Raw genomic sequence first — 27,012 nt, 5'->3', positions numbered from 1 at the left:
GTCCACTTGTCTATCACAGTATAATGCTTCAATTATTACAAATAAGGGAGGAAAAATACATGCATGCAAGAGCATAAACAGAGAGCACATCCCCTGAACCCATATTACAGACAATTACACAGTAGCATAGTGTATATTTTTGTCAGGAATAACAGAGGCTGCACAGATCCCCATTGACCACTAACGTGTGGCAGGACGATGAGTGCCAAGTCTATGAGAGATATATGGAGAGAGTCTAAGCATCACTAATGAAAGCCACGCTGTGTACATTATCTAATTAGACTGGGGCAAGTGTGCTCACTCTATTCTTTGTTTTCTTTATTGTCAAGAGAAGACAAAAGAACAAGAGAAGAGATATAGAGAATATATACAATATAATAAAACACCAGCAAACAAAGCAGTCTGCCTTACTACAACTGTGCGTGTCACTTGGTTAACCCCCCTGCCAAGTACATTGAGTGTGCATGTATTAAAGGTTTGCGTCTGTTTTTGCTGATGACATGATCACTAAAGGTGCAGAAATGTGTCGTCTTGCATCTCCCTGTATCCATACATGACGTGACAGTGCATGCAGGCCTGTACTGCACCTTCTCTGAGGAGATAAGAAGAACTGCCTGAAGGCAACAGGCTCCTTATGTTATCTCTATCCAAACACAGCAACTGGCAGATCAGCAGACACCCAGGCAGACAGGCAGATGACCTGCCAGACAGGACAGCAGCGTCTGCTGCTACTGCTGCTGATGTTACAACCTGCAATGCAACAGTAGCGCCATCTCTTCGCAACCCCCCGCCCTCTTCTATGTGTTTAGAAGGAGCACAGTGCTACTGTGACCTGGTTTACGTTTCAACACCAACTTTTAACTAAAATGCTTTGATTATAAAGGTTTGAGTATTTGCATGTTCTCACACAGTTTCAATGCTGTACTCTCTGCCCAAACCACAAGCAAGTCCAATCAAAGCACAACATTGGCAGTTTATCAGTAACCCTGCTCTACAGAGTGAAAACATCTGCCAAATATTTTTCGCTCATTTCTCTGCTGTTTGGAAGCTGAATGGTTTTTGCTGAAACTTCATATTATTTGAATTTGGTGTCACATAAGCAGCTGTGAGACCAGTGTGAATGAATACACAAAAACAATGATGCAGAGAAAAATAATTGTGGTTTTCAAACTTGTAAAAGTGAGAAAGTGGTTTCCTGACTATGTTCATCTATTCTATTCGATTCAAAATAGAAAACCATTAAAAGTCAATATGCTGACATTTCCTGTGTCAACAATTAACCCTTATTTATACAGGATGAACACCTTGTTTATAGGAAGATTAAAATAAAATCATGAAACAACGTTAAAAGCTATAGGCAGGTACTCTATGGGGTGATAGGTGATGGTTGTATTCCTGGTACACAGAGGTTTCAGGATGTCTTTTCAGAATATTCCATGACACTGGTGCACTACAAGTAAACGCAGTCCAGCTTTTAGTATGCAGCTGAGCCAGAAAACTTTCTCAACACTGAGCAATGGTGTTCACTAACCTTTAGGTGACCCAATTGGAGCTTCGCTGTGGGACTTCACCAGGCGGCCATCAGTATAAGGGCTGCTTTGGGAGGCAAACGACACCTCTGGGCTGGTTACGTCTCCCTCCTCCACCCTGTCCTCTTCGTCCTCCTCGTCCTCCTCTTCCTCCTCCGCTACCTCCTCCTGTGTGTCCTCTTCTCTATGTTCCAGCTCTGTTGTGTCGTCCAGCCTCTGTCTCTCCTGCTGCTTGCTGTGATTCTCAATCACCTGTAGAGTTTACAAAAAAAGATATGAGCCTTTGAACTCCACATACAGTATCAAATAATGTTTTCAGACCCACATAAATTTTGTAAAGCACAACAACATCTGGAAATGAATGTTCCTATACTTCCTCATCTGAAGAATGTTTCTATTCTAGGATTTTATCTTTCTTTTATTTAGTATAAAACATACAGATATATTTTATCTATGTCAATTTTCAATTTTAAGGTTAATTCAACTGACTATTAATTTCTTTGTTTAGTTTATATTAAATAAAAAACAAAATCATATATAGACTCTTTGGTTCAATAAAAAATATCTGGATAATAACCACTACAACATCCAGTTTCTATATGTGTAACTAAACTTAAGTAAAAATGAAATGGCATAAACCCATATTAAATGCACAGATCTGCATTCAGACAGAAAATTAAACGGTTTTGTCAGTCCCCTGATTTTCATTTCGATCCTTCCAAGAGCATTAACTGTGACTGTATTATTATAAGACTGAGATTTCTTGCCATTTTCAGTAATTATATTGTCTTAAAAAAAAGAAAAAGGTGTTTTGCCCTATTCAGTTGACTATTTTAACGTTGGTGTAATGCTTTAAATAGACATAAAAGGCACTGTGGATTCTTTTTCAAATCCCTGCATGTGTTCACCTTATTGGCCGTCTCCATAACCACCTCGATGTTAAGATTTTGCGCAGCCATGGCCAGCAGCTCATCATCATCATCCCCGACATCCCAGGCGTCACTTGTGATGCTCTCAAACTCCTGGAAGGTGGTCGCCTTTTTGGGCTTGCCTGGCGTCGCCGGAGTAGGCTTGTTGCCTGCTTTAATTAGACTGGAGGACCGAGAGAGAGCCATGAAGACAGGGGAGATAAGGGAGAGAGGATGAGATTAAGAGAATTGAGAGAAAAGGAGAAGGGAATGGAGAAAAAAACAGACAAGGTGAGCAGAAAGGCAAGGGGAGAAAGGAGATAAAGTAAATAAGTACAATGAGGATAAGAAAAAAATGGGCAGGAATGAACAGTGAATCATTTTGACACTGACAGATAGGGAAGGAAATAAAAGAACACCAGCCCTTTGAAAAAAAGAGGTGACCAATTAATAAATGAACTAACATTTGAACTGAACAGAGGGTGTAAAATATTTAAATTTTACACTCTGACAGTTTTTTTTTTGTTTTTTTTTAAGTAATTCACATCACTCACGGGTAAGTGAGTCACCATCCCTACACACACAAGACTCTTTTAAACAGAGATCCCCCTATATTGCCGTTAAGAAGACCCCTCATTATGTTGCCTTTGCTTGATTACACTGAAACAAACCAAACTGGCATAATGCCGCCCCAGTGTGTGAGTATGCCAGTTCATGCCAGTGTTCGAGGATCGGAGGCATCACAGCATCAGCGTTTTTCCCGGCTGTCCCTTTTACGTGGCCGTCGATCAGGCTGTGTGACTTCCCCGACTGCCAGCTTAATGACGGAACAACAATGCCCCCACCCTTCCATGTTTGTACCTTTTATACTGAACAGCAGAGTGAAATAAAGGTGCAATATTCACCTTGAACAGGGTGTGTATAAAGGGCTAGAAAATATTACTTGAATCAAAAGCAGCAAACACCTAAAAGGATGGACTCTGGCCAAGTTCAGAAGCCAAAATTTCACTCAGTTAGTTTCTTTGCACTGCACGGATACCCTTTCATTCAGCGGGAACAAGAAATGCAACAGAAAGAGAGAATTCAATGAAACTCAACCTTTCCTGTTTAATCATGCAATGCGGAAAGAGGGAAAAGGGAGGGGGGAAAGGGGAGAGGGGAGAGGGGGAGAGAGACGAAGGTGCTCTGATTTCTTACAAAGACAAGGATTACCATAATAAAGAGAGAGACTTGTCCACATTAGCTCACTTCCATCATAAATTAGAAGAAAAGAGAAAGTCTGAACTTATACTCTGACAAAAAAAAACAAGCAAATTAAATTCAACCCCCTGCGGAAATCTACATGATTAAACATCAGACAGAAGAAAGAAAGGGATTATTACTGAATAAAAGGATGTTTTCCTATCTGTGAGTGAGTGAGTGAGTGTGTGTGTGTGTGTGTGTGTGTGTGTGTGTGTGTGTCTGTGTGTGTGTGTGTGTGTGTGTGTGTTTGGGAGGGGCTGGAACAAAATAGGTACAACTTGTTATAAAAGAAGTTGAAAAAGTCTGAAATATTTTGAAATCAGAAGTGAATGATGATGATGCTTTCAAAAAAGTTTTCAACACACTTAACATTTCAAGACAGCAGTTTTTCTGTTATTTTTTTCACTTTAGATAAAATATTTATTGTATTTATTGTAAATTCCAGGCTTTTTCTTATTAAATAATGAATTAAATCATATATTCATTCATCCAACATTTAAACTTTTCAAATAAGATAAAATAACAACAAACTGAATTATGCTGAAGTTACTTTAAGCTGGTCACCTATCCATCTAGCAGCTAGATTTTCTGGTAGGGTCAGTTCCTCTAAAACGGCATAACAGGAAGGGCCAAACGGTGCAAACAAAAGGTTACCAGAGTTATACTGTAATATTAAATATATGACATTTTATCAATTCAAGCATGATGCAGTTATAGCTACACCCAGGTGTGTAATGTTTGTGCCTTCGTCACCTTCCAAATGGCAAAAGAAACAGGTCCACATTCCTAGTTGCACCATCAATGCATGCCACAGCTTTCTGTCCTCTGTAACACCCTTAAAAATCTTTGCATTGTTATTTTGCATTGTTTTTCATCTCCTGCAAAGTCATCACTCTCTAGTGGCATTCATGTTGAATAGCAATGGAAGAAAACTATTGGAACTTCATTCAAATGTCATTGTACATGACTGAACTTCTGTCTTATGCTTATGAGATCATCTATAACACCCACACTGTTTAGCATCTAAGAACCATTAACCTCCTGAGTAAGAGATCCACCTCCCATTCAACCAGGAAGAGAAAGGAAACACTTTACACTGGTACACACTAGATAAACCTGCTTGCTTGTCAAAAAGTTATCTGATGGGATCTTCCATGATTAGGGGTGATATAGTTTAATACAATGTTACATTTAGACAAATCTGTTTTTAAAGGATGTTTTATAATTGTCCAAACTGAGACACATTGTTAATACACAGAAACTTAGGGAAGTAAAAGTCCAACAACTGTTCAGATTCTCCAACAAGATCACGGGGTACTTTAACCAAAAAAGAAGAAGTATATTTCACTTACTTAGCATGAAGGAGCGGGTCGAAAGGTGGATGTTGTGCGCCATATACATGTTGAATGCTGAGGAAGAGATCATGTAAATGAATGAGCTCATTCAAAACTGGCTGTCAATCTAGCCATGTTAGCTTCGAGTTATCCCAAACAATACCAGTTAAAACTGTAATAATTCTAAGAGTGACAAAAATGACATTAATTCGTTGTAAGACAATAGCTACTCCGTAGTATAAAACGGTTACTCCTTCTTTAGTTACAACTCTGTGAGTGCGGTGTGGGTAAATTACTTAACTGTTAGCCGCTGTTAGCAACGTAGCTCTTAGCCAGCTAACAGCAGCAAGGTGTAAACTGCCTGCGAGACTAATTTAATGCAGGCATTGGTACAATACACGGACAGAAACTAGCAAACTTTGTACAATACACCAGGGCAGTCAGTGAAAGTGAAAGTTGCGTTTGAAGCTCAACAGTGCAGCGTCAGTTCAGTAAGGCTAGCTACGCTAAGCTAGCCAACAGGAGGGAACACGTCACTCACCTGCCAGGAACCTTGGCTGCGTTTCTTTTCCAGAACTGTTTTCTGTTTCCGTCGCTCGACATTTTCCCTCTGCGGCCCCAGCCAGTCTTAAACACTAACACCCAAACGCTGTCGTTATCTGTAAAACGTGAAAATCGTGTTTATTTACACCAGGTCCCCCTTCTCCAAAACTCAGAAAGCTGCCATGTTGATACTGCCTAATGGGTGAGCAAACCAGGCTGTGATTGGCTGAAGCGACACTTCCTCACCGTGAGCCAATCACAAGTGAGATTTGCTGCTAGGTGGCTTGAGGAGCAGTGACGTCATGCCCCGCTGTCTTTGCTTTGTTGACAGAAACTACAAACTACAAACTGTGTGTCAATCAAAAGAGAGACCACCAGCATCAGGACCACAGGCACAGAGAAAAAAATACTTAACATTCCCAGTATTTACCATTGCTACAGCACCTCTAAACAAATGTATTTATTCTCCAGTAAGCTTTACTGTTGTTTAGAATTGTTTATATGGTATTCATACATTATTATTCAGATACAACTTTGAAAAGATGGGGCGTTTATAGAATATAAGATAACGTTTTTCTGAAAATACATTGTTTGTATTGATGGATGCCATGATGATTAATGAATGACAAGTTTTAATTGCTATGTTATTAACAAGGCAATTCATCAATTCACACTCACTATAGTAGGGGGAGAAGTCGCAGGAGAGATCATTAAATATACCAAGAATGCAACACTGCACAACAACCGAAGCTGTAGCAGAGACATAAAGAAATATTATATAAATGTTTCACTCTTACAGTGTAAGACATAGCTTTGACAAAATCCTTTTTAATTTCCTTAACTGTCTCTTGTTCCCTGCAGTTAAAGCATGCGCACAGCTTGAGAAAAAAAACTTAGACAACCACTGTAGATGGAGAGATGGGTGCTAACATAAAATGTTTTTATTATTACAATATTTTCATCATCTTGAATTCAGCTCAGTTTCTTTTCAGCTTATGAGCTAAAAGCAGAGGGCAAAGCAGGTAAACACAGTTTAGTCATCATTTTTTGTTGATGTTGGTCTTTGTCTCATAATGATCACTGTCTGAGGGATACGTCAGGTTAAGGTTATTATTCAACTCTTCAGTCTGGAACCAGGGAGGCGCCTAAATTGCTCACTGAGTCATAAATTTGAGAGGGTATGTGTTTATGCAAAGTGCTGATGCAGTGTTGTTCCACAGGATTGAAGTAGCCAGGGGAAAAAAAGGTAAGAGCTACCACTCTGTCATTTTTTTCTGATACGGCAAACTTCATGTCTGCTGTCAGGTGTTATTTGTATTAATGGAAAATTTGTAAATGTTGTAACAGGTTTTTTTGTTGAAATACCTGGGGCTTATTTCATTTTATTTATATTATTTTATTTTATTTTAATTTAGGCTTATATGCTATGCAAGTTCTAGGACTGAATGTTAAGGGACATCAGGGGCATCATTCAATTTCAAAACAAACTCAAACACATTTTTGAAAAAAAACATTAAAAAAAAAAAAATAGAAATGAAACCTTCGAAGATGTGTGGTTCTTCTTTGATATGGAAAATTACACACTGTCTGTACATTCTGAATGAAAATATAATGTTTATTGTATTCCCATACCATTATTGATTGGATTTTCTATTTAACACAGTTATAGATATATAAAAGTATCAAGATTTCTATAGCCAATGTGACATAAACTGCAACAATTTATTCAATTAATTAATCAATTTTTATTTCATATTAAGGCCTTTCATGCAAAACATAAATAGAAAAATTAAAGACTATTCTAGATCCATGCTTTTGTTGTACGAAGTTACAGAATGGAAAGTAGGCCAGTTACATTCTTACTCCTGAGTGAATCATCTTGCTCATACACGATCTTTGTCTGAAGTCCTCACTACTCTCCTGACAGCCTGGGCCGACGGACACACCGACTCAACACACCACACACGCTCAAACGCGTTTTGTTGTGCGGGCCGCGACGAAGTTGAGATGAGGATCATCGGACGGCAGCGTTAACTAATGACACGTCTGAGCGAAATGATGGAAAAACAGCCCAGATTACTGTCTTCGAAGCTTTTCCAGAGGCACAGACAGTTTGAAGTTGTTGTCAATCGCAGTGATTTGGCTTGGAAGGAAATTGAGAAGAGCAGACAACGAAGCTCAGGCATCAGCAGGGAATCTGAAACAGGTGAGTGAATGAGTTAGGCAGATGCTTTTGGGTCATGTGTTTAAACTTAAGAAATGTAGGTTACGTCAAGTAAATCAGTTAAAAGTTTGATATAACATATTTACACAAAACATATTAATTAAATAATCACAAAAGGTCAAAATGTTAAACCTGTTCCTCTTATGACAGTAAATCCTTTGCCCTTTGTAAGTGTAACTATTGTCACCCAGAAGCAGCAGTGTTCTCCCTCTGCTCTCCTTATCAGGATCATGCACATGTTGAGGGAGCAACAGTCGGGTCATGTAGCTCCCGGAGTCTGGGTCTGTGCACTGACAAGAGCAGGTCACATAGGTGGGCTCTCAGTCAGAGATAATTAGGAGGCACCCTTTCTTACAAGCAACCACTACCTAGGGTTGACTGTTATTTAATATGTCCCTGAGGAAGGAGTTCATTCATTCTTTCATTAAACTCGCTCATGAAAGCTGTTTTCTGCCCCAGTGAGCTCTTTGAAAAATCTCCAAAAATGTGATCTTTTTAGAAACTAATTAAAAACAGTCTTGAATTCAGCTGGGTCACTAAGTTTCGAGTTTTTATCCTGCAGAGTTTGATAAGGCAAAAGGAGGCAGAATTTACATAAAACACAGGGTATGGAATTCTACAACTCAAGTTAGAAGGACAAATGTGAGGGTCTCTGTACTACACACATTCATTCATACTGTTTACCAAGAAGTTCAAACTTAGCCTAGTTATATTACATAAGTTTGAGATTTATGCATTGCTGAATTAAAATGGATTTCAGTTCAACTAGTTATTGCATACAGATTAGTTGTTATTGCCAAGTGTATTCTCACTGTTGTGCAGCTAACTAAGATAACATAAGCTTGCTGATATATAATGATTGAAGACTGAAAGAGGTAATATGAAATATGGTAGACACATCTGACCTAAGAACAGCTTCATTAATACATTTGAACGAGGACTGTACAAATAATAATATATCACATTGCCACCTTAAACTCTTATGCTCCAAGTTGTGATGTTCTATTTACATAGGTGATGATATTAACCACTTTACGTTTAAAAAAAAAATATATATAATATAAGATATTTGTTACATTTTAATGGTTCAACCCTATTAAATAGTAAATTTCTAGTCTGAAACCAGCTAGGTAATAACTTAAAAGCTGCTTTTCCATCAATAACTTAAGTCCAGGAGCTCCCCCAGGGGAAAGCTCAAGTTTCACAGTGAAAACACTTGGAAGATTAAGCAAATGAGTGTGCTGACATATCTAGGAGGAGGAAGCGGTTATAACAATTCTTGAGCTGCTCCATCCTTATTATTGTTGGCTATATGAACTACAAGCAGGACAGTGTGTTTGTAGTTGCAGGTTTTAAAAAAATGGCGGGTGTATAGCAATGACCAATCAGTGACATCTCTCTGATTCCTCTGGTGGAGATGCAGGTAGGAGAACTGAGTTCCTCAAAAGTTTCCTGTTCCCCTAGTGGAAGTTCCTGCGGTGGAAAGCGATGTGTTTACGAATAGCCAAGTTTGTGTCTCTATAGGTTCTCTTCACTATCACTGTGGTTGTCGAGCAGTGCTCCAAATTTTTGGTCCTTTCCATCCTTTGCATCAGACAACTTCACCACTTAATCCAGACGTCCTTATAACCTCCCGGGGCTAATGTTTGTTCATCTAGATGAGTTCCCTGGTCTGCAATTACTGTACCACATCGAGTGGAGTGATTACAGCTGGCACTGCACACTTCAGTTTAAACCTGGCCATTGACCTTCCTCAAAGTGGTATCAAGCGCTCCATAATAACCTGCCATAAAGACTTTCATTTATTGAGTCAATGTTCATAGCAGTTATATCATCCCCCCCCGCAGTGATCTTTGGGACAAGACCAGGTCAGTTTACTTGGGAGTTAGGAATCAAGGAGTCCTTGTCAGTAATAAATATGCAGTAAGTTCAACATTAAACACTGCTGTTTATGGCGTCACATTCATTTCTGAGTACATCAAACGACTTGTGCTTAAGCAAACTAAGACTGCTAAACATGTTTACTTTTTTACACTTGTAGTCCTTGAGCAGTGTGTGGTTATCATTAGCGGTCAGTGCAGTGTAGTTAATCAGTTACTATAGTGAAGACAGGGGTGTTGGTGACTGGAATTTTCCTTAACTTCTTTGCGACTACCCAAACATGAAATGCTCTATTTATATTTCTGGTTTTACATGTTGATGATTTACATCATGGGCTGCTCAAATATTCCACACTTCCTTTTCTGTGCACCACTTTGTGTGTGTGTGTGTGTGTGTGTGTGTGTGTGTGTGTGTGTGTGTGTGTGTGTGTGTGTTTACCTTAGATTTGTCTGAGCAGTCTGACACTAACAGGTGAAATGTCCATGAGATATTTGTTCTAGAGCTGGCTGAGTTTTTTTTTTTTTGGTTGTTTATTACCAAAAAAAATCAAGCTGGGATATTAGAAGAAATATGATGGATGGAAGGAGACATGTTAGTTGGTTCATATTTTGACATTTTTCTATCAAATAACATTTAGAAGCCAAGAGAATCAGTGAGTCCACTGTGGCTCCGAGAAGGCAGAAAAAGTTAATCTCAGCTGGTAGCAGAAAATCATGCAGCGTGACTCAAATTTGACAGGTATTCCTCAGCCTCTGTTTTCCATTTTTGCCCAATATATTTTCCTTAATATCAAACCGACACAAGTGCCATAAATGCCAAGAGGAATTGTTATGAGCGGGAAACGTCACTCTGGTCTTGATGTTTTGGCTTAGGCTTAGTGGATGCTGCTGCTTGACATTTAAGTGGATTTGGTTGAATCAGAGCATCTATCAGTCAGATGTGCTGAGTAGAGCACAAGACAGGGTTTCCCTAGCCAGGAATGTTATTTGTATACACACAAAGACTCGCTCTCACAGACACACAAAATCCAATCAATATGATAGCATGGCCTCTGAGTCTAGAGCAAATCTAGAGTAAATGCATGTTCCCATCTTGGAGGAAAATCTTGAATAAATCATGGAATATGCTTTAGAGAGCGTCTCACTGTTCCTGCAAATCACTATGCTTAGCGAGGAGTACTTCCTCAGGCCCTGTATATCTCTCTTGGCCAGAGGGGGAGGGTTTAGATATTTGTTTTTCCTGATGGCAAAGCTGAATACATAGCCAACATTTTACAGTGATGGATTCACTTATTCACTTGTTTTAAAATCAGGCTGAAATAGGGTCTCAACATCACGGGATTTCCTCTTTGACAAAAAATTCCATAGTAAAATCCACTTTCCATATTCCATTAGATTTGCAGGTGTTTGGTGACCTGATGAAGGCGCTAGGCGAAAAGTCAGATCAAAGTGATGACAAATCATCCTTAGAGGAACATCAATGTCTGAACAAAATTTGATGGCAATCCATCCATTTGTTGTGGATACCTTTCACTAAAAACAATGTGTTCACCTCATGTTGGTGCTAGAGGAAAAGTCAAGGCATTACCAAAGTCACAGGGATATATCAGCAGGGGACTATGACTATCTGTACAAAATTTTGTTACAATTTGTTCCGTAGGTGTTAATATATTTCAGTGGATAAATGAACCTTTTGACCTTTTGGTGGCACTATTTGAGTCAATAGACCATCAAAGTCATTAGGCTGCATCCTCTGGGGACCATGAATGTCTGTACAACATTTTGTTTCAGTTAATTGAGTAAGTGTAAAGATATTTCAGTGGAGAGATGAAACATTTTGACCTTTTGGTGACACTAGTTGAGTCAATAGATCATCATTATTGTCGTTAGGCTTCATCCTCTGGGGACAATGGATGTCTGTACAGAATTTCATGATCCAGTAGTTGCTGAGATATGTCAGTCTGCACTAAAGTGATGGACTGTCCAGCTGCCACTGCCATGTCTAAAGCCATGTCGCTACCATGACTAACATTCCACGAGAAGCACATTAAATAGGAGATCCATAGGATTTCATTTTCCTTTCAGAAAATCGAGGTAACAAAAAAGTAAGTCTGCAGTTTGTTTTCAAAGCAATGACATGTATTGACTGTTGCGTTTGGCACAGGTAGTGAACTAGCGGTATCGCTGTACCCCCAGTGACTGTTCTCCTGTTATACCTTCCACCTTGGCTGTCCTTTCTTCTCCATCTGTTTGCCTAAGCGTTGGCTTAACAAACCCATTGTGCCTGGGAGAAATCCACGTCTTGTTTGACAGCTTACTGCCATGTGTACCCAGGCAGATCTGTGCTTTGTAATCTAAAGCTGGTGCTCAATGCACAGCCCTGTCTGTACATTGAGAGACGGCTGCAGAGGGAGGGAGAGAGATACAGAGAAATAAACACTGCCAGAAAACGACAGCTGGAGATCGGGTAAACTGTGCAGGTTTATACCGCATTATTGGCAACAATACAGGCCCTTTCATTACACTGATTGTATTTAATTACCTGCGATTTAGTTAGGACCTCTAAAGCTAATTACTGTACGCAATGAATCAATGACCTGGATGATGACGTGTTGGTATGGATGAGTAATGAAGAAGTGCATACCCATCCGCGCCATGGTAGAACACCCACCTTGTTTGATAATAACTCACATTTTTGGAAGTATTGCGGTACAACTGTTGTTTACATACACCCAGCATCAACCGATATTCAGCATGTGGCCAAAAATGCTTAAATAGTACGTTGAATACCCAACAATATAAACAGTTTTATCAGTTTCACACCCTCAGTTAAGTCTTATCTCTTCTCTTGCACCTGTGTTGCATGTCACTTGGAATGCAATATATAAAAGCAAAACAGGAATGACATAAAAACAACATAGTGTGGGAACACCTAAGAACGCAAGCGTTTCCTTAAGCTTGCACTAGCTTGTCCTCTAACACACTGTCAGTGCCAAACCACAGTAACAATATAGGGATTACATATTGATTCACGGTGTAAAGGGAGGGGTGCAGAGGACAACGGCAGAATATGAATATGATGACAGCTCGTTGTTGACAGAGGACTAAAGGAAGACGAGGGCAGGCGCTGTGTGCTGTCAGAGATATCATGCACACAAACATAGAATCTCTTGTGCAAACATGAATGCATAAGATAGACGTTAGAGAAGTTAATACAGTCATCTCCAAATCTATCACACACTTTTATCATTTTACATTTGGGTTGATGATCGAATCTGGGTTGGGTCACTTCAACACCCATGCGCAAAAAAATCCAGGGTGTGACAAGGAAGTCACAGACGTTATGTTGATGTGTGGCACTGTGTTACCAGTATTGTGAATGGAATCCTGTCAAGTGGGATGTCATCCTGTTTTGGGGAAGCAGGATGAGGAGGATCAAGAATCCAGTCAAAACATTTCAACAGGTACTCATTGAACCACCATAATACTAAGTAATGTCTTAACTAAAAGTACTGTTCTAAAGTCAGTTTTGGTTGCTCATTAGTCATCACAGGTGAAAAATACTAACTTACCACCACAAAGACTGAAGTCCAGCTCCCATCAGCAGCGTTTGACCGCATAAAGGCTCAATCAGTGGTTGGTCGCAGGGCCAAAGTAAATCTGCACAACTTTGGTCAACTTTGACACAGGAATATGTGCCATTGACCAACTATAGCAAGCTGTCTTGATGATGCTGTTCAAAGTGAAAAGAGGCCAAAATGGTGGAAGCTATTATAGCTTATGAGCTTCAATGGTTGCACCATCTGTTGTCCTTTAACCACCTCTGTTGTAGTACAAGCTGCTTCACAATAGAGGAACGGTTTGCAAACAATCTAGAAACAGGAGTCGATGGTAAAAATTTGTCTTTTGAATTACTGATGTGAAATTATTGTCCTGCTAGTATCCCAGTTTGCTTGGAGATAATTTTATTCTTCATTCAATAACTTTTTCATGAATGAAATACAATCTCTGGAATACAATACCAGGCGGAAGTAAAGAGCACAGTATAGTCACTCTGGGAACTGCTGTTTCTGACAAGCGCTAGCATGTTAGCGATTAGTTCTCCCGCTACAGTAGTTTACAAACTAGCCCTACAACCTGCTAGAACCAAATATTTCACCAAGAATCAAAGATAAATTTCCCTATGCCACTTTCTGGTGTGACCGACCCAAGCCTTAATACAGTGGTGGGAGGCCAGTTAAATCACCCTTTCCAAATTGGAAGACAATGGCAAAGAAAAAAGTTATGAAATAAAGAAGTAAAACCCTTTATGACTTGGGATATATAGCAGGGCTTTTGAAAGTACAAAAATGCAGGGTTAGTGTAGCGTAACATATGGTTTCCACCTAGCTACAATCCTTCCAATCAAAAGGTATAATACTGCTCTGCCCTTTTTCCTTGTGTGCATGTCTCCCACAATGAACAACAGCTCTTCTTCGGAGCCATATTCTTGAATTACATGGTGGATTGTATTTCTACCAAAAGAGCTGAATTTAACTGACCTCCTGAGCTCCATTACATTAACACAAAGATCTTCTTTGTTCCATTATTATAGGATACAGTTATTGCCAGGACCAGTAGCTCTCAATCCCAGTCGAGTCATGTGGGACTTTTAGCCCTCTAGGGAGTTAAAGGGCCACTTCAGTAATTTTACACATTATGACTAGCTCTTTTTCTAAATATGACATACTTAAAAACAGACCATAACAGTAGCCAGTGCTAGAACAGAGACTCCAGGTTAATGATGCTTACATTATCAGATGTAGGATTTAGTTGATTGAATGATAGAACATACAGATCAGTACTTATCAGTGGTTCCCAGTGTCTGGACATTACCAAGTGGTCACAAAAAAAACTGAGGGGGGTCTCTAGATGATTACATGCAATAGAAGAGCAGAAAAAAAGCGAATTTCTGAAAAAAATGTGTATTTTTTTCAGACTTTCCCCTATTGTTTTTTTCTTGTTCATTTTACCTGTACACCTCAGGGAAGGAATAATCACTTTTTAGATGGTTACAACCTGTAGACATTTTCAATCTGCAACAAGCTTCATTTTAATGAGCCACTGATGTCTACAATCATGTGCATCACAAATTCAGATTTTTCAGATATCTCCAAACTGGTCATGGCTCTTTAACTTCAGTGCAGGTGTTAGTCCATCTCATGTGGTTACAATGGAAGCCAGTCGCACCCTGAGCCCCGGAGGACTTGGATGTTTCTGGCTCAGTAGAGAAAGGCACTAACAATGCCAGAGCTAGGGATTACATTCACGCTCAGGGCAAATCAACTCACTGCCATTGCCAGAATTTGAAGTCCGGAGCAACACATGCCAGGCTTGGAGAATGATTCTCTATGTTGCTTCTTGTCCTCTTTTCATGTGACTATCTCTTTGAACTTGGTCTTATTCCCATGGCGGTCAACTTGAACCTCTTATGAGGGGGAAAGTGAAACCTGAGCTGAAACCTGACAGGTTGTTTGTTTGTGACAGTCGTATACCAAAAAGGCAGCTATGTGTTATTTTGTAAACTTCTCAATAGAAACAAATGGATCTCATTTCCGTGTCTGGAAATGAGGAAATCAACAACAAAGTCAGCACCTCTAAAGTACACTTATTAGCAACTGTAAGCAGAGAACAAGCAAAAATACTTTCACGCCCTCACTTATTTCTTCATACCTCGTTTGTTTAATCTGTGTAAAATCCAACGTGTAAAAACATCAGATTGTGGTTTGATGGACTATTTCTCAGCCAGACGCAATCTGGGAGGCAGATTTTGTAACCAGCTGTTGGTTGTAGCTTTATATTTAAGAGAGTGGTATCAGTATTGCTGTTTAACGCTCTGCAAGCCAACACATTTCCAAACTTTAAAGTGATGTACTGTATTTGCCACTTTATTATTATTATTATTATTATTATTATTATTATTATTATATGTAGGTAACCAGCATGTATGTAAATTAACCCCCCTGTTAAATTCAAGTGGATATTAATAGTTAATTTGATCATTGTTAGGTCTAAGCAGTCGTGCCTCAGGGGTTTAGATATCACGTCAGTTGGAATCACATCCATAAATACTTCTGGCACATCGGGAGATATATGTTGAAAAAGTTGTAAACTCCCAAGGTTTAAACTCTATGGCTTTATAAGAAAACACATCAATAGCACCTGGCAGTCTCAAGTGTTTACAGTGGGCTCATCTGAGAATCGAGTCAGCAACACAAACACAGAGTGTCACGCTCCAGGTCACACTAATTTCATCACTTATGCTTTGAATGCTGTGGAAATGACAATATTAATGTTTGTTTTTAATTTTGTGCTGTCTAGGTCCTCCTCGTGACTGATCATTTGTAGTTTGTCTCCTGGAGATGTTGGAGCTTGTCCTCTTCGGCTTAATCGTCACAAGTCTTTTATTTGGAGCAAATGCAGTGGTGCCAAACTTTGAAACTGACGAAAAAGAAGTTAATGGAAAAAATATAAAATAGATGCCATTCATTCTAAAATCGTTGCAGGAAATGGACGGTAGACGTAGACTATTGCATGACTCGAAATGAAACCGGTCTTCTATATCAGTGTTCTCAGGTATCTCAGCAGCTTTACAGCAACAAAACAAACATTTGAATGATTTCCTTCAAGTGCAGAACAAGTTCCAGACTTTAGAGAATAAACCTTTTCCCTCCTCTGTGCCTGAAAAGCTGACTTTTTGCAGATAGCAGACCTCTCCGGCTCTCAGTAACACACTGAGCCCTGTGGTATGAATAGGCAGTGCACACTGGCTGACTGCCAGTGCTAAGATTCTTTTCAAGCACAAAGAAAAGTATGTCAGTGCAGAGCAGAGAGGATCTGCCTTGTATGGCCGAGGGCTTAGCATGTAGCTTAGGGACTGCACCGAGCTAAAAAGTGGGGAATTTGTGTGTGGGTATGTGTTCTCGATGTGTGTGTGGTGATGGGATTATTGTGTGTGTGTGTGTGTGTGTGTGTGTGTGTGTGTGTGTGTGTGTGTGTGTGTGTGTGTGTGTGCGTGTGCGCGCGCATATGTGAGCGAGCGCGTGTGTTTATCCTTTTGTGAGTGTGTGTGGCAGGGTTACTGGAGCAGTGTTACAAAGTGGGGATGTCAGCTATTGTTTCCAGTTCCTTCCCCAACACAGTTCACTGGGATTGTTAGCTTTGTGCTTGTTTCTGGGGTTAATTTGGCCAAGTTGTCCAAAGTATTGGCCTGCTCAGAGAGATAGAGAGAGATAGAGAGAGAGAGAAAGAGATAGAGAGAGACAGAGAGAAAGAGACTGACTGACTGTTTTTTTGTTGTTGACAGAAGAAGCTTTGACTACCAGGTTAAATAAAATATTTCATACATTTTTCATTTTTTTGGATTTCACCTGAAGCTATTGAAGCTTAAGATAACAAACATGTAAATTTGTATGTTAAAAGATAAGCTATTCTAATATATTCCACTCAGTGTTTTGGCACAACTCAGGCACAAGTTTGGTTCTTAGATATATATATAAAAAAAAAACATCAAATGCTAGATTTCCTGTTGAATTATCTCAAATCTTACACAATTTGTTGTAATCTTGGGTTCGTTCTCACTACAGTTGTCACTGTCAACATGCAACATTTTACCAATAAGATAATCTGCTCTTGCTTATCTGTTTATGCTTGCATGAAATGATGTCTGATATTTTAGAACATCCTGTTCAACACACTGTGTTTATTTTGTCAGCACACCTCAGTGATAAGTCAAACTATCAGTATTACATGTTGCACCGCTTGTTACAGCATCAGTTGAAGTAGATTTGAGATGCAGCTATCCACCTGCTGGGTTTATCATTTACATAATCGCATGAACTTGCGTAAAAGGTGCGCTTAAATCAACAGCTTAAGCAATACATTTCCTCATTGACCTGTTTGTGCAAGATACTCCCTCTTAAGTCTCATTGTAAACATCCACAGGTGTTAGTCAGTGTGACATTAACCTAAATCTTATTGTCAATAAGGAGCCACTAAGATATTTCTCAGAAGGAAAAGCACATGTAAATAAGTGTAATATTTACATATGATATTATGATATTATATTTAGCTGCTTCAGTTTCAGCGCCCTGGTATTGTGCATGCTAGCTCCTTCCCTATCAGTGGCCACAAGTTGGAATTATAGGATAATGGTAAATGCTAAAACATGGTGTGAGAGTAGTATAGGGGTGAGGAGTTATAAAGTCAACAAAGTGTCTCACTTGTGTCACTTACACAGTATTTTATCTATCTAAAGTCTGCTAACATTTGCTAACATGAGCTACTGTTAGCAACTGGTCATACCAGACCAAGTAGGCTAAACAGCAAAACCCTTTGAATTGAGCAAAACTGTGTTTTATTTCTTATGAACAGTGTTGAGTACTAAGGTTTTACACGTTATCAAGCTAGCTAATTGACTCAATAATGTCAGTATTATAACATTATATTATCTAAAGTTTGCTAACATTAGAAAGTGTATGACACCAAGTAAGCAGCAGAGGTCGTCAAAGTATTGAACTAAAGCTGAATTTTATTGCTTATGAACACTGTTGAGCAGTAACATATTATTTCGTAACATGTAACAGTAATGTGGCTACTTTAATGAGTAGTGTAAGATAACAATTTCAATTTCTTACAGATACTAATCCCAGTAATGCTCTGTCACGTTGAGCTAGGGAGTCGACTGGTTTTCTGTCCTGTGCATGTAGTTTGATGGAGGGTTGATATCAGTTCCGTCTCTCTACTTTCGGTCAGTCAGCTTAACCTCTACCTAAAGAGGATGAATGTGCCTCCAGGTAGCGCCAAAGTTGGTTTTTGTAACATGTTAAGTCTGCGTAGCTTACTAGCCACTGTAAAGCCTACATCAGAAATCACCAGGTTAGATTTGTTCAGAGTTGGAGGTTATGCAGCTTCACTGTGAGCACAGGACGTTCAGAGTGCTGTGTGCAGTGGTCATGATCAGTAAATACCAAACCATAGGTTGGCTGCTTATTAAACTACAATGTCTCATTTTCTAATCCTGAACGTGTTAAATATGAAAGATAAGGCATGGGTCTTCCCTCTCGCTCCAAAGACGCGTGGGTCAGGCTCTGAAAACTCTGAATCGAATGTATCCATTGGTGTACTGTATATGTGTGATACAGTGACCTGACCAATGATTTGGTAGTGTCAGGCCCCCAGTGACCCTGAACAGGATAAGCAGTTTAGAAAATAGATAGGAATATTTAAGTCACAGTAACGTTCAGTAATCTATTATATATTCTAATTCAACACCAACAATCACTCTGGCAGAGCACTCGGTGTCATTTTTCAAATAGTTGGAATGAAACTCCTCATTCTTTTTTTTTTTTCTGAAATAAAGCCATTACCCATATGGCCATAACTCTTCTTCCTATTTGTCAAAGTGTGAATATCGATGGCCATAAAGTTATTCATGCCTGCATGGCGCATCATCTTTATTTGAGAAAGAAATGAAATCCTATTCCCTCAGACTCCCAGGAGAGAAATAATATGTCATGCCTCCCTCCCATTCATTTCACCATATCAGCTGAAAAAATTTGTTGGAGTGACTGGAATGACTGTATGTGATGCAGTTGAAGAGGTCAGTTAAACTTGTTGCGAGTAATATTGTCCTTTCCGAGTACAAGAGTGCACATGTGAATTTGATCCATTAGCAGCACAGCCATCTGTTGTGCTTGACTGCTCAGGATTTTTGAATTTAAATATACAGTAGAAACAATTTACAAGGGAAAGCTATATTGTGAGATCTTGTCTAGAGTATTTCAGCCTCCTAGCACTGAGTTGCACCTTTTACAGTCAATAAACTTGAGATTGAAGGTGTTTTTTTCATCATTTTAATTCCCTTCATTTGGATTTTCTCCGGTCACTCTGTATCATAGTAAGATCCACTTCTCATCGCTTTAGAGTATGGATGTAAAAAGAAACCATTTCCCAACAATTCCCTTTATGTTCCAGATCTCTGCCTTTCAAACATGGTAAATTAATACCTATTAAATTCTTTGATGTCCCTTAGCAGCTCTTTTAGGCGGCTGACCCACTCTTGCACTATTCTTGACAAATTGTATTAATGAACAAACCATTCAGACGTTGCCAAAGTCTTTCATCCTAAAGTCAAAGCAGCCTGAATCTCGTTTCCGTGGGAAAGAAGGACAGAAAGATTCGACTCCCCAGCTCTCTTGGGATATGGCCGCGTTATTCCTGCCATTCTTCTAATTGTTTGTGCAGTCACCGACAGACTTTCCAATAAGTCTGATCAAAGCAGGGCTGAACAAAAACGGTAAAACTAAAACAATGATCTGAAACATGCTAAAACATCCCGTAGAGCTGAGGGGAACTGTGGGGTCAGATGATAATTCTCTGCCCATTCGTTGACATTACATGTCGCCATGTGATCATCATGTGATCATTGTAATAAAAATATTCATTATATCAGCTTTAATATTCACTTCCTTTGTGCTTGAGATTCACAGTTGCTGTGGTTTGTCAGAAAGTGGCTACAGACCAACTGTGACAGCAAAAGAACTTCATGCTTTGGTTATTGTCTCATGCAGTTAAGTGAAGTATTAATGAATTAATGTATTCCTTTCCTCAGCTCACAGTCATGCCATCCAGGTGTGTGAAATAGTGGCTGTCCGCAAGAGTGAAGAAGACGACCGAGACGACACAAAGACTGGGGGTCAGAAAAAAGCAAAGCAGCACTACCAGCTGTATCCCCATGCATTCACAGGTACAAAACCTGCACTGATGTACTGTACATACTCAAGGCCAATACATAGTTCATGTTTTCTGTCGTGTTCTTGATGTTCAGCCAAACACGGTACACAAAAGAGCTCTTCTCCTCGCCATCAGAGGTCGCCATAATCTTTTCTCGTGTGCACGTGTGTCTGCACACGCACCCCAAAGCCGCAGTCAGAATCTGTCCAAGGGCATGTGGAAACCATAGACTGACATGCAAAATCAGTGGGATGTCACTTTAAAGGCCAAAGTCAGTTTACTTGTCACGGGGGAGCACCACTTAGCCCGTGAAACAGTTGTTTAATGTCTTCTGTGGATCTGGAAGAGATTTGTCAAGGCTGGGAGAAATGACAAGTTGCATTATGGGAAATGTAAGATAAAGCATTTTGGGGGTTTTGATTGAAAGGACAGAATATATTTGCTTTTACTGCATTGATTTTGACTATTCCTTACCCCATCCTCTTTGGAGGTGCAGCGCTTAATCGCTGAAGTGGCCCTTTAAGAAATAGATGCGGCATCTTTTGTTCCTTCCAACAACATTGCCTGAAGCCAGTTTTCATCACTGTCACTTTTCATTTTATTGCAGTAGGTTAAAGCCACATCACAGTTACATTTTGGGTAAGTGTGCCAAGACCTCGTGTTCAACCCCACCAATCACAAGTGATCTGACACTGGAAATAAGCCTGTAGACAGCTCCACAATCTGAAAGTAATGCATTAACAAGAGAGTCCCTCACAGCTTAGCTGACTGGGTCTAAGATGGCAGCATGCCAGTGACTTATGAGCTAATGCTTGATTTTGAGCCATTAGATTATATCCAAACAAGATCGGATTTACATTATTTATCGCAGCCAAATGTTAAAATTGACCTCACTAATGTGAGCTCTTACTGGCATTAGACTTTGTCGAGTCTGACACGACTGCATTCCCACAGACTGTGGAAACTTGGCTTCAAAGACACATCCCATCACTTACATCCTGATTATGTAACTTACTAAAGGATGGTTTTACTCCCACTCCCAGCGTCTCTCTGCCTACCCCACTGTAAGTACGTAAGAGGTACTGTAAGTGATTTCGATTGAAGAGCTTGCCTGAAAAGTTAACTTTTCTATCTGATGAAAAAAATGCTTAGTGTGATAATTTGACTTTGAAATGCTTAGTGAGTGAATCTGCTGTCAAAGTGCTTAGCGAGAGAATTTTCGGTCCTTAATGTAAATATTTCAGTAATGTTCCTAGCAGGATATTATGTGACTCCATCTCTACATTTTGTCTGACTATCAGCAGAGCCCTGTTTTTACTTAACTGACTTCTCCTTCATTTCCCTTCATGCCCTCATTTCTCACTCATTCCACATATCTGATTGACCTGGCTGGTGCAGATAAAGCCAGGGTTCATTCTCAGTCGCAAGTCCGCGCTGTGGCAAAGCCAAGTAGCGCTGAAAGTAGTCAGTGCTGCAAGAATGAACGGACAAAGTACGATACCTCTTTGCTGACATGAAAAGACCACAAATACTCTTCAAGTCAGACACTATGATGGATGTTTCACACTGATTCATATCTGGGGATGTACTTTGAGTTCATGGGTGGCAAACACGATATGAATGGAAAAAACTATCTGAGGCTTTATTTAGCACTTGTGATTTTATCTCTTGAAAGCAGATTAGGAATTCCCTTGTTTTCATGATAGCATCATTCTTCCTTTGACACTCTTTTTCCAATCGTGCTCTAAGAACCATGACGTGTCGCTTGGTAAGGGGTTAGAGCACAACACAAAGGTTGCTATGTCAGGGGACATGACCTTAAAGTATCTTTGTTTTTATTTCTCTACACAGTTTCATACGTGAGGAGGACAGGGCAGCACCGGTGGCGGTGTAGTGACGTCACCTTCCACTGTGCCAATCAGGCGCTCTGTGAGGAGTGGATCCAAGTTATCAATGAGCAGCTGTCACTACTCGGTACGTACTGTTCAGTGATGTTCTTTAACAGATTTGATGATGCACTTTGAGTCTGATTAAGTTCTGATTAAGCCCATTTTATTGACTAGGCACCATAAAAGTGCCACGTACTACAGTAAGAGTCTGGCTTAGAGTGCACACAGTCATTAATCTGCATGACACAGAAACAAAGGGCAAATGTAACTGTAGGAAAAGCATATTCAGGAGCAGATTAGTTAGTCTTGGTTAAGTTAATACGTTCAATTGTGAAATCATGGAAATATTTAAATTAGGCCTCTACTAAACAATTAGACTTGGTTTGCCAGGTGGTTTAGAAGTTGCTGCTGCTGTGATTTGTCTGTCAAGCTGAGAATGGACTGGAAGGTGCTGAACAGTGCAGCACCTTCTGCTCAGAGCACCTTGGCACAGGGTGTTCTGTGAGGATCAGGCTTTTTGGCCTCTCAACCAATTCTAACACCCGGCAGCAAATGTAGTCTGTGGATGTACAACGCAGTGTTTCTCTCTGCTTTGTTTTTGGGCTACTCCACTGGGACAGCGCCACCGTGCAGCATGTATGATAAGTCATTCTTGTTCCTAAGGAAAACTGTTTCCCTCCACCTCCCTTGCCGTCAGTGGTTGTGCTAAAGATGCCAATATTAATGTCATATTGGCAGCTTTAGCATCAAGAGTACCAAAAGCAAGAGTTCTCATTATGCAGAATGGCCCATTTCAAAATTATACATATAATATTGTTGCATTAACGTACCTCCACATTGTACTTAAATAAATACTTGAGTAAATGTACTTTGTTACTTTTCACAACTGCAGTCTTCTTTCTACTCTTTGTCTTGAATGAAGTTATCATTCAAGACAAACCCTATTAACTCCTCTACTCCCTAACCAGACTCTAAAGAAAGTCTTTATTATTGTCCATAAAAAAAACATTTCATTCAGCAGCATCACACGGTGAACCTCAGGAGAGCCCAGAGGCAAAAGCTACAATAGACATGGCTGCATTTCTCTTCCAGACAGTTCTTTAAAAGGCACAGACAGAAAGAATGGAGCGAGCAACAACAGTACAATAAAACATATAAACAGCTGTATTAAAAACAGTAAAAGAGTGTTGTGTCGTAGAGAAATATCTTTGGCTGGCTCGTGCATGAAGCATGAAGAGGATATCTCAGAGTCCGGCTTACTGTCCATATGTGTTCAAAGGAAACTGCACATCTGTCTTCTACATATTAACAGGCTTTTTTTTAATTTTTTTTTTTTTTTACATAAAATATGAAACTACATTTACATAACACCACATTAGCCATCATCATCACAATTTTTACATCATCTGTTTGGAAAAGAAATGATCAAGTTTATGTTTTTCAATGATGTATTGACATATTACATTACCATAAAAGTGTTATTACACCATCAGTCAGAACACATTAAGCTTTATTAAATTTTTGACCTAGTTGAGGGCAAAATACAGTGTTTTGCACTTTGGGTCTCATAATGTGATTGCAAAGTGATTGTATTATTGGGTTCTAAAGGATTTAGTGTGTATCTAGTCTGTGGAAATAAGAGTGTAAGATGGGTTTAACCCATTTGAAATGGTGTACTTGGCCCCATTTCGCCGGGAAAGATGAATCAATTCAAGAAAATTAACGACATTCATTGTGAAGATGAAGCCTTAGTGTGTTCAATAGTGTTAGTGTCCTCCACAGTGCACCTTACATCACCCGTTGGCAATCCATTTATGTAATCTAATGGAACTTTTGTCTTATTGCCAAACAATATAACCCTATGTTTCTTTGTGCTCATTTAGCACTTAATCCCAATCCATTTGTTTTCAATTTGACCAGCTGCTTTGTTCGAAACTATCTTGGTCTGTTGTCCTAAATGCAGTCTTCCACGGCAGCCATAAACAAGCCATTTAGTATTCTCCATCACAGCACTTTGTAGGTTTATCACCGAATGATGCAGCACCTCTGAATTTCTCCACACTCCTCCCATAGTCAGTAGACACACCATTTATTTCTTGAGCAGCGTGTTTTGGGGACCAGTCAGTTTGACGGAGCATTTTGAGAAAGGTCTCTGGTTAATAAAAACTTCATCAAGCTTCTGTCAGCTACGCATTTGTGTGGGAAAAAAAAAAAAAAAGGTAAACACTGATCTTTTTTAATGACTATCTCATACCCTTGCCTCACTTTGCAGCCAGCCGACCGAAGAGTCTTCTGGTGTACATCAATCCCTATGGCGGAAAGCGGCGCGGGAAGCGTATTTACGAGCAGAAGGTGGCTCCACTGTTTCGCCGCGCCTCCATCTCGGCCGATGTGATTGGTGGGTCTCTATTGGTAGCGTTCCTCAACATTTTAATAAAAAATGAGTCCCGATGGTCACCGTATAGATCTCCGTGGCCACCGTGGCCTCTCGCAGGGACCGAACAGGCTTGCAAGGATATGATTTGGCTTATAGTGTCATTAATCACAGCAGCACCTTAATGGAGGCTGCGATAGTTGATAAGCTTTGGTATCCAAACACATCTGTTATTCAATAAGTGTTTGCCGCAGCTACACATAGTCAGGGGTATTGATGGTCCATCAGACTGAATACTATTCACTTTATATGCCTGGTAAACAGATTTACTGTTGAAATATTGTTTTTGTTTTTGTGGGCCCAGGGCTCATTTTGCAGGCTAATATACAATACCTGAAAAACATTGTTTTGTGCCACAGTGCCTTTGCTTTTTTCTGAACATTAATCTGCACGACGGCTTCCAGTGAATGTTTCAAAAGTGCAGCACTTTTCCTTGTCATTTCAAAATGCCAGTAATAGCATGCTTGCGGTACTAGACAAGTCACAAAGCATCTAGTCATTATGTCTGTGCATTCCCTTTCGTTGAAATTGTACCAACACTTGCCATTTGATTTGTTTCTATAGTTACAGAGCGTGCCAATCATGCAAGGGACCACTTGAAAACGGAGGCCAATCTAGATAAATATGACGGGTGAGTACTCAAGATAGGTAGCTGCTGCTTTCAGGCTTTCAACAGTGGCTCTTCACTGTGACATGGAGTTAACTCTTGTCTGTTCAGATTGTATAAAACCACTGAGACACGTGGCCATGAACCATATATCAGTTATTACATGTTAGAAGTTTGTATGAGGTCCTTTTGTGTTGTTATCTGTGTTGTGTCAGACTGTAATCACTGAGACAAAGCCCTGCGAATTTCTCACACTCAACAACCGCCATCATTGCGATGATCTTAGACACTGATTTGCTTTTCCTTCTACAGAGTTGGATTGCTGTAACCTGGCAAGTGATTTTTGATCAGTGTTACTATCTTTAGATTAGGATCTCCTAACATTTGGCAGATAAACATGAATAACCATGCTGCATGGTAGTGTAGCGCACAGATGCTGTTGTTAGGTCTTCTTCCCTTAACCTCTTATTCAAGTGTGGGCGCCAAATAATGTTGTAAATAATAATAATGATGATAGTAATAATAATTATAATTAGCACTTTTCATAAATAAGTTACAAAGCGCTTCTCAAAAGACATAAAATATATACAAGAGATGTATAGCGTAAAAAAACTTTCAAGTAATTAAGATTAAAAGGGAGAGCAAGCACAAGAAAATACAGTTCTAAAATTTTCAGCAGAGATTTGAACAAACATAAAGAGCTTGCCTAGTGTGCTCTAGCAGGTCGATTCCTACCAGAGCATCTCAGGCTGCACTTGGGCTCATATGAGGTTCAGCAAGTCAAAAATGTATTCAGGAACCAGTCCCATAATGTGACTTGTAGGTACATATTTGACTTGTTTCTGATAGATAAGAGATCCTTCAAAATATTTGACCTTAAGGTAGCATGTAGACAGAGAGTATTAATGGATCGAGGACTGATCCCTGTGGTACTCCATGAATCATTAACATATTAAAATCCACTCTAAAACCAGACAACTCATGTAGATATACTAAAATTAGGATCATATTCAAATCTTCTGTTGGGTCTTATAAGTACATGTTGTATTGAGAGTTGCAACAATCTAATCAGGATTTATTATAAGTGCAGATTAGTTTCCAAGTGCTTTGCAGAAAAAAAAAAAGTTGGCAATATTCTGAAGATGTAGGAAGTTCACATGGGATCAATATAAGGCTTGTTGCAAAAATGTGACTCCTAGACTCTCAGACTTTATGCTTGAAAACAAGTGTGAGCAAATGTGACTAACAGAAGAGTGCGGACCTATAATAACATCTGATATAGCAAATTTATCTGAACAAAGGTCTGAGATATCCAATTTGTTAGTCCTTGAGTGAAATGTTGGAGGATTTACAGTCCCCCATAGTCACACAAAGGTCCTTTTGAGGAGGAATAACATCAATCTAAAATAGTGGCCAATATGGCTACCCAGTGCTGAAGATATTCAGTTAAAATCAAGTGGTCAACTGTAGCAAAAGCAGCAGTAAAGATCTAAAAGCAAGGACAGATTTCACTGAAGGTTTATTATATATTGTTGTGTCATTCTGTAAAATCACTTATAACAAATGCACAATAAATCAAAATCTACTAGTCACTTGCATAAGTCAATTTTATGTTTTCATCTCAGCTTGTACATGATGCTGCTGCTCCA

At 39.5% G+C, this 27,012-nt stretch overlaps 2 protein-coding genes across 3 annotated transcripts in view; one reads left to right on the top strand and one right to left on the bottom strand.

The window, feature by feature from the left end:
* tbc1d22a (TBC1 domain family, member 22a) overlaps positions 1 to 5,742 on the bottom strand; it is a 120,853-nt gene extending 115,111 nt beyond the window's left edge. For both annotated transcript variants that reach the window (XM_056367248.1, XM_056367247.1), the window contains exons 1-4: positions 5,555 to 5,742; positions 5,032 to 5,088; positions 2,438 to 2,621; positions 1,532 to 1,781 (exon numbers count right to left, since the gene is read on the bottom strand). In XM_056367248.1, the coding sequence (XP_056223223.1) occupies positions 1,532 to 1,781; positions 2,438 to 2,621; positions 5,032 to 5,088; positions 5,555 to 5,616 (553 nt within the window). In that variant the 5' untranslated portion in view covers positions 5,617 to 5,742. The remainder of the gene's footprint in view (positions 1 to 1,531; positions 1,782 to 2,437; positions 2,622 to 5,031; positions 5,089 to 5,554) is intronic.
* A 1,626-nt stretch (positions 5,743 to 7,368) lies between these two features.
* Positions 7,369 to 27,012, top strand: part of cerk (ceramide kinase) — a 39,977-nt gene continuing 20,333 nt past the window's right edge. The window contains exons 1-5 of the mRNA XM_056368027.1: positions 7,369 to 7,762; positions 20,312 to 20,446; positions 22,285 to 22,407; positions 24,595 to 24,720; positions 25,321 to 25,387. Coding sequence (XP_056224002.1) covers positions 7,594 to 7,762; positions 20,312 to 20,446; positions 22,285 to 22,407; positions 24,595 to 24,720; positions 25,321 to 25,387 — 620 coding nt within the window. The 5' untranslated portion in view covers positions 7,369 to 7,593. The remainder of the gene's footprint in view (positions 7,763 to 20,311; positions 20,447 to 22,284; positions 22,408 to 24,594; positions 24,721 to 25,320; positions 25,388 to 27,012) is intronic.

Source organism: Seriola aureovittata, chromosome 22 (genome assembly GCF_021018895.1).
Source record: "Seriola aureovittata isolate HTS-2021-v1 ecotype China chromosome 22, ASM2101889v1, whole genome shotgun sequence".
Classification (NCBI taxonomy): domain Eukaryota; kingdom Metazoa; phylum Chordata; class Actinopteri; order Carangiformes; family Carangidae; genus Seriola; species Seriola aureovittata.
Note: the sequence above shows the minus strand (reverse complement) of the source record. Positions and strands in the feature narration are given on the sequence as shown.